At 44.0% G+C, this 14,790-nt stretch overlaps 2 protein-coding genes across 6 annotated transcripts in view; one reads left to right on the top strand and one right to left on the bottom strand.

The window, feature by feature from the left end:
* Window positions 1–4,750, bottom strand: part of IQCE (IQ motif containing E) — a 33,526-nt gene extending 28,776 nt beyond the window's left edge. For all 4 annotated transcript variants that reach the window (XR_008452432.1, XR_008452431.1, XM_054080652.1 and 1 more), the window contains exons 1-5: window positions 4,602–4,750; window positions 3,015–3,062; window positions 2,324–2,366; window positions 985–1,125; window positions 561–692 (exon numbers count right to left, since the gene is read on the bottom strand). Coding sequence is in view for 2 of the 4 variants with exons in the window: in XM_054080652.1 (XP_053936627.1) it covers window positions 561–692; window positions 985–1,125; window positions 2,324–2,366; window positions 3,015–3,062; window positions 4,602–4,643 (406 nt within the window). In the remaining 2 variants the exon portion in view is untranslated. The remainder of the gene's footprint in view (window positions 1–560; window positions 693–984; window positions 1,126–2,323; window positions 2,367–3,014; window positions 3,063–4,601) is intronic.
* An 822-nt stretch (window positions 4,751–5,572) lies between these two features.
* Window positions 5,573–14,573, top strand: BRAT1 (BRCA1 associated ATM activator 1). 2 transcript variants are annotated; one of them, XM_054081025.1, is made up of 13 exons: window positions 5,573–5,753; window positions 6,262–6,416; window positions 7,109–7,253; window positions 7,889–8,261; window positions 8,355–8,471; window positions 9,595–9,686; window positions 9,941–10,059; window positions 10,538–10,724; window positions 11,091–11,164; window positions 11,735–11,837; window positions 12,109–12,207; window positions 13,238–13,416; window positions 13,624–14,573. In XM_054081025.1, exons 1-13 carry the CDS (start codon window positions 5,612–5,614, stop codon window positions 14,344–14,346), a joined length of 2,508 nt encoding a protein of 835 aa, XP_053937000.1. In that variant the 5' UTR covers window positions 5,573–5,611; the 3' UTR covers window positions 14,347–14,573. The 2 variants fall into 2 exon arrangements, with proteins under 2 accessions (XP_053937000.1, XP_053936999.1); XM_054081024.1 differs by having other exon boundaries at window positions 7,106–7,253.
* Window positions 14,574–14,790: the final 217 nt, after the last annotated feature.

Genomic DNA, 14,790 nt, shown 5'->3' with positions numbered 1-14,790 from the left:
AAACTGTGTATTACCAGTAACAGTATAGTTGTAATTTTAGATGGAAGTGGGTTTTTAAGTTTACAGTTCTTCTTCAAGAAAAGCAGGTTAAAAGTTCTAGGTTTTGCTTTTCTCATAAAACTCAGCTGCTTTTATTATCACAACCACATGATAAAACACTTTCTAGAGAAGAAGTAAATGGAGTCAATTACGCAGAATTTCAGGCAAGCAGATGGTTTCTATCAATGGTTCCTCAACTACGTTTTCCAAAGTCACAATAAATTGTCTACAGATGGCCCATTGAACCATATTATATTTGCAACATTTTCAGCTGCAAATGCATGGCAATCTGCAAAAAGTTCTGAAAGCTAATAGTGATTCATTGCCTAAAAATTTGGATCCTCCATCTTATTCAATTTAGAAATCTCAGAAATATCATGGATCGTATTTTGACATATATTTTAAGAGAGGCTAAACTGAAATCGCTCTTGCTTTACTAAAGTAAAGATCTTAAGCAATGTGCATTTTAACACGGAAACAAGAACATTAACTTTTATCTACCACACCATTACATAGTTTACCATTACTAGAAGAACGAGAATGTTTTGGCTTCTTCATTCCTAGAGCTTCCTTCAAATATTCTGGAGTGCTGCTAGAAATGTTAGTTCGCATATGGCTGATGTCAGCTTCTGATTTCAGAGGATAGCTCATTCCTGCCAACAGAAATGGAACAAAAGTGCAAAAATCAGGGATAATTGTGAATTAAATTTGTGGATTTATTCTGAGTAAATGCAACACAGAAAGCTCCAGATGCTGCTAATTATTGGCTCTATAAATTCCAATGCTCAAGATCAGATAATTCCAAGCACCCAAATAAATAATAGTGAAATGACTTCCTACGTAGCCTATAATCAAAGACGACTCTGTCTTTAAGAGTTTGTAAGTTAGGCTGCCCACAACACTGAATTTTATCCATATATGCTGATAAAGTTTCTACACTTGTACCTTGTTTCAATGATCCCAGCCACATCTGCCTTGGGTTTTTCACAGCTGCACCCTCAAGACGTGCACTGCCTGTTCCATGCAGAGATCGCCGAACTGCAGCTTTTTTAGGATACAGTTGTGTGCTAGAGCTGTATGGAGATTCTGTAACAAAAGAAAATATTTCAGCCTTGCTTTAAAAGCTCAAGGTCACAAAAATTCTTTGTGTCACGTGCTTCAATATTCCCAGATAAAGTCCTATTGCTTATAAGGATAAAATTTAACAGTGTAGTACATACTGCCTTATATGGAACAACGGGACATTCACCTAGGGAAAAAAACCCCACAATAAAGAAAAAATCCAATTCCAAAAAATGAAGAGGCTTAGAGAGAGACACAGTGACAATAACATGACTCAAGACACGTAGAAATATTTACATGTACAGTCTGGATAGGCATCCTTAAGATACCTGCATGTCGAAATTCATATGTTAAATAGAATGTATACACAAATGTCCTATCCATTAGAAAAATATGTATGGCTAAACAGACAAAAGTAACTATAGCTACTAATCCATCAGCAATTTTCTTGCAGTAATCAAAGGACAAAATTGGTCTGATGCAACTGCTGGGAAGCCTCTCATACCACCGCTTCAGGTATGACTGTTACATTCAAATACTGACACTAATTACACTTCAATTTATTAGCATAGGTGTCCAAACCTAAGGCAAAATTTGAAAGTACAACACTACTTAAGTTGTTAGAAACAAAACAAAGTAACAACAATCAGCAACACTCTGAGGTAAAGTCTTCTTTGAAACATTCACTGGAAGTATAAAAAGAAAGATAAACAGAAAAGTATATTAAGAAACAAAGCCAGAAAAACGGACAAAAACCCACATCAAAACTGCAGACCTCATAGCAACATTGTATTTCTAAGGTTATGTGAAAAAAGCCCAAGAAAAACAACAAGTGAAACAGAATAGTTTAATCTACAAACATAGATATGTACTGGATGGTAGGTAGCTCCAGTAATTCTGGATTCTTTCTACATAGCAAGTATCAGCATTTCTCCAAAAAGACAAAGAGAAATTCAGAATGCTTGTCCTTAGAAGGGATAACATGAGAAGAAAGTAGTTAATGCTGCAGAATTCAGACTTACAGCTAACCCATGAACTTCACTATCGAACTTATAAGAATCTAATGTCACAGGTTACAGAACAAATCTCAGATAGGCATGCTCTGCACACACCAGTGAATAACTAAACAGAATAAGATGTTGTTTCAAGTAAATCCTGTGTCCCAAAAATCTGTCTTGTTCTGCAACAACAGAAGCAGAAGAGAGGAATTTGAAACACTTACTTGGTGACTTTGGAGGCTTGTGAAGGATTTTCTTCTTTAGCTTCTAGAAGAGAAAAAGATTTAAGTATTTAAAATATTCCACTCTTCAAAGATTTCAGCATATAATCTCAGAATTTCCTTCAATTTCCACTTTGTAAGAAGATCATTTGTTCTAATAATACAAAATCTTCTCCATAAGAAAGAAAAACAGTAACATTAAGTATATGCAGATTTGGCCACAGCAACGTTCACCAGAATTGAAGTGGTGCCTACCTAAGGCAGAAGGCGTTTTATGCTGCACAAAAAAGTAGTCTATGATCAGAACAACGAGACCAAATCAAATATGAGTAGCAGCGAATTCAAGATGACCACAGAGTATAGGCCCATCTGTAGAACCATTTAGCTAAAAGAAATACTTATTCAATTCCATTAAAACTCTGTAAAGGGATTACTGAAGCCTGTAACCTGACAGAAGAGCAAAACGAAGCCAAACATCATTTACATCCCCCAGTACTGAGAATTTAGAAGACAGAATTACATCTGAACCTAGAGGAGGGGTTTGAATCAAACTGAGTTGCAATAACATTGTCAGCTCTCCTCTCTGTAGAGCATCTTACTGATCAGGAGGCATCACATGGATGTGCTTGGTGCACGAACACACTGAGAGGCCTTTCAAGACATTCACCCACAGTGTGCCATTAATAAAACTCACCAATTCGGCATCCGATTCACAGGTTATCACAGACAGACTGTCATCTCCCTGGGAACAGAGACATTAATTATGAGATTTGCTACCAAGTAATCAGTACACATCCAGAAAATTTTACACTCTGTTACTATCAGAATAAAGTTCGAGTGCAAATGGTAAATGCGTCACCACAGTTGCAAAAACCAGCACCATTTAGTTGAAGATAAACTTTCTGCATGATAGAAGTGCAAGTCACTGCAGACTCAAGTCACAGAGACTTATGCACTTCAGCTCATGGCACTACAACAGCTGAACCTTCAGGAGCCCCATCATCCCTTGTGCTCATTCTGCATGAACTTCTCCACCAGTAAGACCTATGCAACTACTCATCTATCTGTCCCATTCCATATTTTTTTGTTCCTACTCTTGCTATGGGAACATTCAGTAAACTCAACTGAAGTAGTGATCAGGCTGAGAAAAAACCCAAACAAAGGCATCAAAACCAGTTAATTTTTTCTCAGACTGAGTCAGCAAGTTTCTCCCCTCCTGAAATGTAAGCATATCCACAGCAGAAGGAAAATCACCACTTCGCGTTCAAGTGATCTGACTATACATTGCCCTCACAGAAAGCACATTTTGACTTGCAGCTCACAGCTGCAGCACCATTGCTGGACAGATGTGATTTGCCCCTGTGAGAGGCAGGGCCAAGCGAAGTGTGTTCGAGAGCCTTGGCTGGAGCCAAGATCCACAACAGCAGTGCAGGAAAAACAGCTTTTTGTGCCGGCAAGCAGGCAGACATCTCACACACCATCCCACATAGTTTTTAATTTCCTGAGGCAATGTTCCTTGCAGCGTGTTGATTAGTTTTGTTATTTTGAAGGGCTTCTTAATCATTCTGGGAGATCTCTCTAGTGACGGATATATCAGTTAGGAATCTGAGAATATGGAAAGTGCCCAGTCTTGATAGGAGACAGAATCACAGAATAGTCGGGGACCTTAACGATCATGTAGTTCCAACCCCCATGCCATGGGCAGGGATGCCTCCCACTGGATCAGGCTGTCCAAGACCCTATCCAACCTGGCCTTGAACATCTCTAGGGATGGGGCAGCCACAACCTCTCTGGGCAGCCTGTGCCAGTGCCTCACCACTCTCACCATGAAGAAATTCCTCCTTATGTCTAGTCTAAATCTGCTCCTCTACAATACATACCCATTGCAAACAACTAAACACTCAGTAGGATATAAACACACAATAGCCAAACCGTCCAAGTCCTTGGAAACCTTCGCAGTCCTTTTGTTCTTGCAAAACAGGCCCAACAAGAGTCTCCTACGACAGGCAACGAGAGGACATGGGGGGCTGCCAGCAAAGGGCCTCAAAGACCCCAGCCGGCTCGGAGGGGGACAAACCCTGCCCCCCATGCAACCGGCCAGCCAGGAGGATGCAGGCAGCGCCCAGAACCAGACTGCAGAGGAGCCGCCGCCGGCCTAGGGAGCCCGAGGGAGCCTGAGGGGGCTCCAGGCGCTGCCCTGGCCCCGCGAGCAGGCGGGAGCGTTCCTTGGGCCTCCTCCTCCGCCTCCTTCTCCTCCCCGCCGCCGCCGCCCGCTCCTTACCAGCTCCCCCTCCGCGGCCGCCTCGTCTGCCCCCCGGGCCATGGCGGGAGGGCGGCGGGGAGGCCTCAAGGAGAGGCGAGGAGCGCGGGCCAAGAGGCGGCCACGGGGCCTGGAAAGAGCGCGGGCGCCCTCCGCGCGGCACTTCCGGGTTGCGGGTGCCATGGCAACGCGCCACGCGACGGGGGCGGGGCCAGGACGCCCCGCCTTCCTCCCCCCGGCTGCGGAGCGCGAGCTCCCCCCGGAGGCCGCGGCGAGGTCAGCGCCCATCGGAGCCGGGGAGGGGAGGCGGTGCTGTTTGACTCCTGTGTCCGGATTCGGGAGTGTTGGTGCATTTGTTGGAGTGAGGCCAGAGAAGGCCACGGAGGTGATCCAAGAGCTGGAGCACCTCCCGAACAAGAAGGCTGGGAGAGTTGGAGTTGTTCAGCCTGGAGAAGGGAAGGCTCCAGGGAGACAGAGCAGCTTGGCGTACTGAAAGGAATTCCAGGAGAGCTTGGGAGGGGCTCTGGATCGGGGAGTGCAGGGATAGGCTGAGAGGTGATAAGTTTAAGCTGAAAGAGGGGAGATTGAGATGACATCTTAGACAGAAATGTTTTGCTGTGAGGGTGGGGAGGCCCTGGCCCAGGTTGCCCAGAGCAGTGTCTGCTCCATCCCTGGAGGTGTTCAAGGCCAGATTGGATGGGGCTTGGAGCCCCTGATCCAGTGGGAGGTGTCTCTGCCCATGGCAGGGGGTGGGACTGGATGGGCTTCAAGTTCCCTCCCAACTCACTCCATGGTTCTCATTCCGACCCACCCGCTTCACCACGCCTCCTTCTGCGAGACCACGCCCATTACACCTGGCCACGCCCCATTCCGCTTGGCCACACCCCGCCTATAGGTAATGTCTGGTTGCCCACGCCCCCTTCGCTTGGCCACGCCTCACTCTGCTCTCGTGGCCACGCCCCTTCGTTTGGCCCCGCCCCTGCCCTCGCGACAGTTGCTTTGCGGCCGCTCCTGTCCCGTTCCGCCTCGCCATGGCCGGCGAGCGCTCCCTGCTGCCTCGCGTCCTCGCCGCTCTGGCCGACCCGCGGCCGCCTGGCTCCGATGACACCTGCCTGGAGAAGCTGCTGGATTGGTTCCGCGACTTGACGGGACAGGCTGAGAGCGAGGAAACCGGTGACTGGCGGGGGCCTGACCCGAGGGGTGGGAGGGAGAGGGACAAGGAGGAAAGAGGAAGGGGGAGAAGGGGGAAGGAGGGATGGAGAAGAGGGAAAGAGTTAGAAAGGGAAAGAGAGAGGAAGGGAGAAGATAGGGAGAAGGGGAAGAGACGGGCAGAAGGGGAAAGGAAGGGGAAAAGCGAGGGGAGAGAAAGGGGAAGAGGGAGAAGAGGACGGGAGAGGTAGGAGGCCCGCCCTGAGGTAGAGGGAGGAAAGGAGGGGGAGGGGAGAAGGCCCTCCTCGAGGTGGAGAGAGGGTAGGGGGGCCACAGGCCTGGACCTTAGAGCTGCTGTTCCCTCGGTGACACCTAAAGATGCTCTTCAGTATTTGGGGCCTGTACCCAGACTTGGGCTTCAGGTGAACCCAGATTCAACTCTGACTGCTGTGAGGGGTCAGGCAAGCACCTCAGTTACAAGAGAGGAAAAAATTCCTGGCAGTGACTCTCTGATTTTTGGCCTTTTCACTAGATCCTACCCTGAAGCTGGTGCAGGACAACCCCTGCCTGACGGAATTCTTCACCTCTGTGCTGGCACTGCAAGAGCCCAGTCCATGCATCCTCTCCTTTACTCTGCGATTAGCTGGAATACTTGCTGCTTCCAAAAACTGCTTCCAACACTTGCAGGTGAGTTGTCTACCCAAGTATCTATTGCCATGTGTCTGTTTCAAATCAGTGATATGATAATGAAGACCTACAGTCATACCGTTCCTTTTCAGTTCTCCTGTGAAGCTGCTGTTTTCTTCTTTCTTGCCACAGGGGTACTGTGAATGCTCATACACAGTGCTCTCCTTTTCAGTTTAAAACAGTATGTGGAATACTGCCATCTCACAGCAGTCATTGCAAAATATCGGACAGGTCCTGCCAATCTACGCTGCAATAACGGATGTACACTTTCCTCTGTAGTAGGTTGACAGGAACTCTGATTCCCTGCAAAAATGAGGGAGTATTTTAAAGCTCTGCTTTCTACAGCAGATTACATTTCTAGTACAAAACTCAAAAGGCTTCCTTCAGGGAAGAGATGCATACAACTGCATAAAACAGTCTAATGAAGCTGGTACATACATAAGGTATTCCCTAGCATTTTAAAAACAAACAGTTTTGGGTTTGAACATCTCTATTGCTTTGTCCATGAAAGAGGCATATATTGAGTTTAAACGTGGGATTTTGAAAATAACTTTATTTTAGTGATCCTTCTAGCTAGAGAAGATTTCACTATGGTATTGATGCTTTTGTCTTGGATGAGAGGGCAGCCTCTCCACTCCCCTTGAGCCATTTGCTTACCACTTACTCCGTGTGTTCTCCTCTGACCTCAGCAGGAGAAGCTGCTGGTCAAGCTCTTTGGCGAGGATGGACCCTTGAACAGTGCAGAGTGGGAGGATGCGTCTGTGCGAAGTGGCTGGCTGGAGGGTGTGTGCAGCATGATGTGTCACCAGCCTGCCCTCCACTTCATCTGCAGTGGTGGTGAGTGCTTCTAGGACTAGTAACTCCCCAAATCCTCTGCATATCTTCCATTTCAGTCTGTTGCTCAGATGTCAAATGAGAGAAACAGGAGGTTTTGTTTATTTAAGGAAAAAACAAGCCACTTGTGAAAAACACTGAAGTCATTGAAAGACGGTGCGGGTTTTGTTAAATTAGATGCATGGTTTTTTGTTTTTTTTTTTTTTTTTTTCCTGGACACTGAGGATGGTGCCCTTTTTAGAACGGGAAGAGGCACATCTTAGGAAACACACGTTAAAAATAGCTTGTTAAAAACCTTCTGTATTCTTATTTGTTACTCCTACTAAAAAGTACATTTTGGTATGGTTTCAGTGCAGAAAAGCTAAGCAGGGGCTTATTTATCCCCTAATACTTGCACGCATTTGCAGTCGCAATGTAATTATGCAGGCATATAAATTCTGCTGTTAATACCAACTTTAGATCTCATGTACTTAAAGACTGGCTGACTTTGAAATGCCATAGAGGCAACAAAGTATAAAACCCCCCATCAACACCATTTAAAGCTGTGTGGTTCTTGAGTTGGAGTGCAACAAGACTCTCCTTCACAATAGGAAAGCTGTTGTTTTTTTCCTCGAGTGACTTATTTTGTTTTCACACAGGAGGCATAGATGTGATCTTCACTCTGCAAGGGGATCCCAGCCTGTTTGTGGCTTCAGTTGCCAGTTCTCTCCTGGTACAGATGCTCATCCTCTCTATAACATCTGAAACGACTGAACCTCTCAGTTCGAAGGACTGTGACTGGCCAGCATGTGCCCAAATCATTATAAAGCACATAGAAGATTCTCTTCAGTCCAGCTCTGCCTCTCGCATCGAGCAGTCATTAAAACTGTTAACTATTTTATTTCGCAACTGTCATGCTGCATGGACTGAAGCAATTTGGTTGGGCATAGCAAAGCAGATAGAATCTTTTGTGACGGAAAGGACTGTTCAAGCACAGCACATGCTGGCAAATCTTTTGCTTAACGTGGCACGGTAAATTTTTCTGGGACCTTGGGTCCAGTGATGAGATATCTGTTTTCCACCATCTCATAGGACGTATTACTTATACTCCTTCTTTTTTCGCAGGTCCCCTGTGTTTTGTGATACTGGCAGTTTTTGGGCGTTAGTGACTTCTGCTCTGGAACACTTAAACCCAGTACATGCAGGTCCTTTGGCAGTGGGAATTCTGAAACTCTACCAATGGTGGGACTTACTGCAACAAAATTTTTGCTCTCTGCAATGTTTCTGTTTTTTTCCTCACTATGTTTTCCACTACATTCCTTAATATGCAAGACTGGTTGGCAAGAGCCATGTCCATAGCAAACAAATTTCTTACATCAGTAGCAAAACAATACAATTTCAAAGAGAGAGAAATGAAAGGAGTCAATATCACGTTTATGCATATACATTTGCATCTTAGCTACAGCCAGCCAATTTCAGGAAGAGATGGCAAACTCCTTTAACTTTGTAATGCTAAAGTTGATTAAGATGGACACAGTGTGACTGCCTGTCAAATCCAACAGGCTCTGTTCAGTTTTCTCTTTCACAAAAACACCAACTAATATAAGAGCTTACATTGCATTCCAAAAGAAATGTTCATCTGGACACTCTTTTGACAGTTGTAGAACAACTCGGGTTAGAAGGATCCTGCAGAAGTGATCTAATTCAACCCTTTGCTCAGTGCAGGGCTAATTTCAAAGACAGATCATATTGGTCAGGGCTTTCATCATTCAAGTTTCAGATATCCCCATGGATGAGTATTCAACAGCTGCCCTGGGCAACCTGTTCCAGTGCTTAACCACTTTCGTTTCACTATGAGAAGTATTTTCTCTATATCCAGTTGGAATCTGCCCTGTTGCAGTTTAAGATTCCTCTCTTCTTGTGCGCCTCTGAGAAATGTGCCTGCATCTTCTCCATGACTTCCCTTTCAGTAGTGAAAAAGCATCAAGAAATCATCAGATGCTTACAGCTCATATGGATACTGATTTACAGGCTAAGTAACACCTGAATCTTATGATACAAGGAGACCATTTTGTTAACAAGAAATGCCTCTCTCTATACCCCCTTCCTATCCAGAATCTTGTTCTCTCTTTGCATAGCCTGATAAGGCTGCTTCTAAATTCCGGAGCTGTTTCTCCTCTGCTTTTAGTTAGCCAGGGAAACTTGGAAGAAGACTTGAATTGTGATACTCCTTTTATTGCTCTGTCACTGCTGGCTTATTTAGAAGCGTGCATTAAAAACATTATTTTGCTCAGCATTTGGGGGCAGATGTTTGGGAAGGAGTTGAAGTGTCCTTGTTTTGGTAATTGCTGTTTCCTCCTTGAAGCCCACAAGATGTGAATATGAAGGCACTGACTGTTCTACTTCAGCCAATGGACTGTATTTTGAGAGCAGCCTCTCAGCCTCTGGAATATGCAGGTACAGTTGTGATAGGAAAGTTAGAGGCCAGTCTGCTTGTGAGAGTTTAAAATGTCTAGTGCAGACAAAACTGGAGGAGGAAGAGTAGAAGTAGTCAAGGACAGTAGCAGTATTTGGGGTGAAGTGCAGCATCCTGCTGTCAGTTTCGTTTGAGGGAATATTTGTACTGTATCACCTGAAAATCTTTTATTAACTTTAAAAAGCACAGCCCTTTGTACTCACTAACAAACTGAGCTCTTCCTTTGGTCCTCTAGGTTCGCTGGATGAGTCTGCTAGTGATCCCACAACTGTTGAAAGTCTTCTGTCCTCCAAGTCATCTTGTGTTACTCTTCTGTGTCAGACCCTTGCTCATCTGAAAGAGCTGCTGTCCCTGGTAATGTTCAGAGAAGGAAAAAAGCCTGGGGATCAAATTCATCCCTTGAAAGACAGCATTAACAGAACATAGAGGAGTTGACAGCAAGGGCTTCCATGTGTTAAAGAAATCTAGCACAGTAGACTCCAGACAGGAAAACGGGAATTACTGAGGCTTGTAAAGAGGGACTGTGTTTAGTTTAAAATCCCTCTTCATAAGCTTTGTTACCATACCTTACTTCTACTGCAATTATTGATCTAGTGAAAAAACATAAATTGAACTGCTTTCCCAAACAGTAAGAAGAATCTCCTTCCATCTGTGTAGTAGTTTGGGGGAGAGAGGAAGCTAATTTGTTTGTAGTTATGAGCATTGTGGTACTTTAAGAACACACTAAAAATGGCAATTTTTGCTGCCTTCTGACTGAAAACTCCTGCTCTGTTTGCATGCTTGACTTTTTTGCATGGTGGAAACTTTTTTTTTCTTTCTCCTCTCCCATTAGGTTTCTTTGCCAGTGGATTTGCCCTATACATCTTTGCTACGCTCTGTCATGACAATATTACAGTTCTGTAATGGCTTCCTGAGTCCAGCTTCTCCTCTGGGAAACACTATAAGCAGAATCTTGGTCAATTGCTTCAGAGTACAAAGGTCAGCTCTTGATGTCTTAGCAGCACTTGCGGAACAAAGAGGTGAATCTTTACACTTTAATTTTTCACTCAGCTATCCTTTTGTTGCAGAATTTTTCATTCTCCTTCACTGATCTTTCTGAATGAAAACTACCACTTCCATTTCTGAATCTTACTCATTTTTTCCAGTCTTTCTATTATGTCTGCTAAGCTTACTTTCTGTGGATAAGCTAGGGCAGGTAGTGCTGTAATTAAGAAAGTTTTAGTGGTTGTGAGAAATCGGATGTTTCTCCTTTACTCTGAGGACTGCACTTGTTTTCTTCTCCAAAACAGTTTTACAATCCCAATTCTGTATTTCAGCAGCTGAATTGTGATTCAACTGCTCCTGCTCTCAGTATTGGTCCTTTAGTTTTGTTTTCTTTGTTTCAGGCTGTGACTCACTCATAGTAAGTCTATTTGATGTCCTTCTGGCATACCTGGAGAGTCCAAACACCAACCCTACTGTGAGTATAGAACTAAGGAAAGACCCAAGTCTATTAGCTTGTGCCAGTAGGAGGTAGTTCTGGGAAACTGTCTGGCAGTGGTTGTTTCTTAGTTCAGTTTGTATTAGAATATGCAGGAGACTTGTCTTGGTTCGGGGGGCTTGCAGGAAATAGCTAAAATTCTGACAAGCGAGGAACTGACCAATACATTTAGTGTTCTTGAAAAGACAGGAGCTGTCACATCGAAGAGTAGTGCCATCATACTCAATCACACATTGTGCTTAAGTATTGAATCCATTGCAGTAAAGGAGTGTTTTCTTGCTTTGTTCAAATGACTGATGACAAACGGCAATCAAAAGCTGGAGGTACTAGAACTTTATAATACTAAGCTAAGAACAAGCATTTTCTAGGGGGTTGTTAAAAATGTTACATGAGCACCATTTATTTGTGGCTTATTTCTTAGTAAGGAAGCATAGGTACTTGTTTACTCCGAGAACTCCTCCATAAGTTTGAGGCTAGAACATTTTATCTGGCATAAGGGCAACACTGCCTCCTGCTGTAGTAAAGTAAATTTGCTTTATATTGCTTCAGGTTCTAAAGAAAACGCTTAAAGCTACCTCCGAATGGTTGCTCTACTTGCGGTACTGGTCCTGCTCCAACAATCAGTGGCAAGATGCTGAGAAGATATTTGAAGGTAACAACACGTTTTCAAGTTGGGACAAACAGCAGCTAGCGGCATGTATGAAATCTGCTCTTCTCTGCCTTTCCTGGGATTCGTTTGTTCACAATGATGTTGAATTTAGATTTAGCTGCCCAAATGGTGCTTTGAAGAACTCTGAGAGAAGCACACAGCAGCAGCAGCAAAAGGGATTGCATTAGATAGATTGATACAGAAGTTGTACAGTCCTTTGGTAAGGTTTGTCACCTTTCGTGTCCATTCAAGCTTGTCACTTGGATTTTTACAGCTGTGTTTCTGGCACTGCAGAAGCGTTTGTGCAGTCCTTGCTGGGAAGTAAGAGATTCTTCTCTGGAGTTCATCACTGGCCTGATTGAACGCTTGAAGGGTAGGTGCAGAGATTTAAGAGGTTGGATTGGAGGAGCGTTTCTTTTAATGTTATGAATGTCAGTCAGGCTTGTGAAGCATCCTCTGACCTGTAACTGGAGGGCTAAGAAAAGAAGCGTCAAGATTTTTACTCTTGGATCATGATCAAAAATCACACAAAAAGATTAATAAACTTATCCTACCTTTTTAGTTGAATGCAGATTGCTGCGCCCTCCTTAATGGCAATTTTGGTGTGTTAAACTAAGGGGTATTGAGATAGTCATATATATTGAGACATGTTTGTCAAGGCAGGTGACAGTGCTTATTGGAGGACAATACTTTCCCTTTTTTTAGTTTGCAGTGGAGTCGTTTTGGTTTCACTCAGTAGGCTGGGGGCTGGGATTTAGGAGGCTAAAAGCCTAGATCTGCTTTGCAAGCTTTGGATTAATTACTGATTTTCCACTTTACTGATAGCTCAGTCTTTGCAGCAAGTAACACTAAGGCAATGTTAATTCTCCTACAGTAGCTCTGTGATGTTGGCGGAGAGGGGGATCTTGTTGACTACTAGTGTCCTCAGGTCACAAATAAATTATCTAGTGCACTCAGCTGCATTAGCAGTTTACCCCACAGCCCCTCTCAGTGCTGCAGTTGCATTCTTTTTTGCCCTGTGTCTTGACAAAAAGAAACGAAGACCATTATTTTCCTGCTTTAAGCGAAGGTATAGGTTTGATGAGACTGAAGCCATGTCCCTGCTTGCCTGGAGAAAGTTTTTTCTTGTTGCGAGAACAACTGTAAATGAATTTTTCCAAGTTCCAGTGTCTAGCAGGGCTTGACTGAAAGTCAGCAAGCTGCTGAAAAATGGGGAGCCCGACACAGAGATTCTGTGCTCTTGTGAGCGGCAGCCTGGTCCCTGGAGGGGCTCAGCTCACTGGCAGCTGTCCCTGCAGTCAATGGACATCCTTGTATGACACAGAGAACTGTTTGCATTGGAAACAGCTTCATGTTCTGAGAGAATAAAGCCTTGCTTCTTTGGTTTGCTGTTTCGCTTACAGGCTGTGATGTGTTCAGGAAGCTTCTCCTGTCTTTGAAAGTGCCAAGGCTTATAGAAAATCTTCTTGAGGATCCAGAAAGCTACGTGCGAGCAAGCGCTGTGACTGCTTTCGGAAGCTTGGCCTTCATTAATGTCTCTGCTCCACAGTCGCCTGTTGGAGAGAATAAGTATAGTAATGAGGTATGATTACTTTGTTTAGCCCACTGCAAAAGAAAGAAGAACTAAACATCACTTCATTGCTGTACTAATTATAAATTTCTTCACAAGTTACCTGCAGTCTCATGCACACAGATTTCACAACCAGTAACGAAGAGACTAGGTTTTTTACTTCCACTTTCTTTGCATGATCTTACTCTCATCATGTTTTCTTTGTCTTTTTACATTTAGAACATTGTAACAAAGCTTCAGGAAATCTTGTCCAGTGATCCAGAGGTCTTTCCAAGAAGGGCTGTGATCAGCTTCTTCTATGAGTGGGTCCACACAGGTGAACTGGAAGATACAGAGCAGTTTGTCTCTAGAGTGATCCAAACTGTGGAGAATGACTTAGACTGGGAAGTCAGACTTCGTGGTTTGGAACTGGTTGAAGTTTTCTGTGGATACACAATTTGCCAACTTGGCCCTCCTCGTTGGCCGTATGCTCCCGTCTCATCTGCAGTCACTAGTTCCGCTCATCGGGATGAGCCACTGCAGGTATTTTGTCGAGCAAAACTGTTCAGCTTTTTGTTTCGATCTTTGTGTGACTGTGACAAACCAGTAGCTGAGAAAGCCTGTTCTGTACTGCTGGGTTTAAGCACTTCTTTCTATCCAGTTGATACCCTGAAACATTCACAGGAGACAGGAAATGCACCTGCAGAACGCGGCATTGCCTGGTTACAAAGGACACTAAGGCAGGGTTCTCTGGCCCAGAACTTCCCCATAGATGGTGATAATGGGGTGGATTTTCAAGATCCAGAGAGCATGACGCTAGCTTTGAGAACAATAGACTTAAAAGAGCTACACAACGAGCTAAATAAAAGTAGCGACCATGTGGAGAAAAGCCCTCAGTCCCTCTTACAGGACATCCTTGCTACTGTGGGGACCACAGAGGAGAATGATGCTGACTGTTACTGAAGATGCCTTTTGCTCTGAGGGAGCAGTGCTTGAGCAGTTTTCTTCTGGAAAATTTTGCTACCAGTCATGAATTCTTTCTTGAGGAAGGATACAAAGGAGTGGTGACACTGAACAGAGACCAGGATGGTTTTGTTAGCTGTTAAATGGATTAGAAAATGTTTGCGTTAATACTGACAATTTTTTTGTTAAGAAAGCAGTCTCCAATAAACTCTGATTTGTTTCTCAAAATGAACGCATAAAGAAATAGATTTGTTCAAAAGTCTTTTAAAGAAAGCACCAAACCATGGTGCCTAGGGAAATATTTTTAAAAAATATAAGTGTGACTGAAAACAAGTTGGTTTTTGGTCCTTTTGGAGACAGAGTAGCTACAACTAATGAACACTGGTTGTAAGGGACACGTGTTCTGACTGTGTCTGTATATATTCCAAAACCAGAGTTCTTGAA

This window comes from Cuculus canorus, chromosome 15, assembly GCF_017976375.1.
Source record: "Cuculus canorus isolate bCucCan1 chromosome 15, bCucCan1.pri, whole genome shotgun sequence".
NCBI classification, from domain to species: domain Eukaryota; kingdom Metazoa; phylum Chordata; class Aves; order Cuculiformes; family Cuculidae; genus Cuculus; species Cuculus canorus.
Note: the sequence above shows the minus strand (reverse complement) of the source record. Positions and strands in the feature narration are given on the sequence as shown.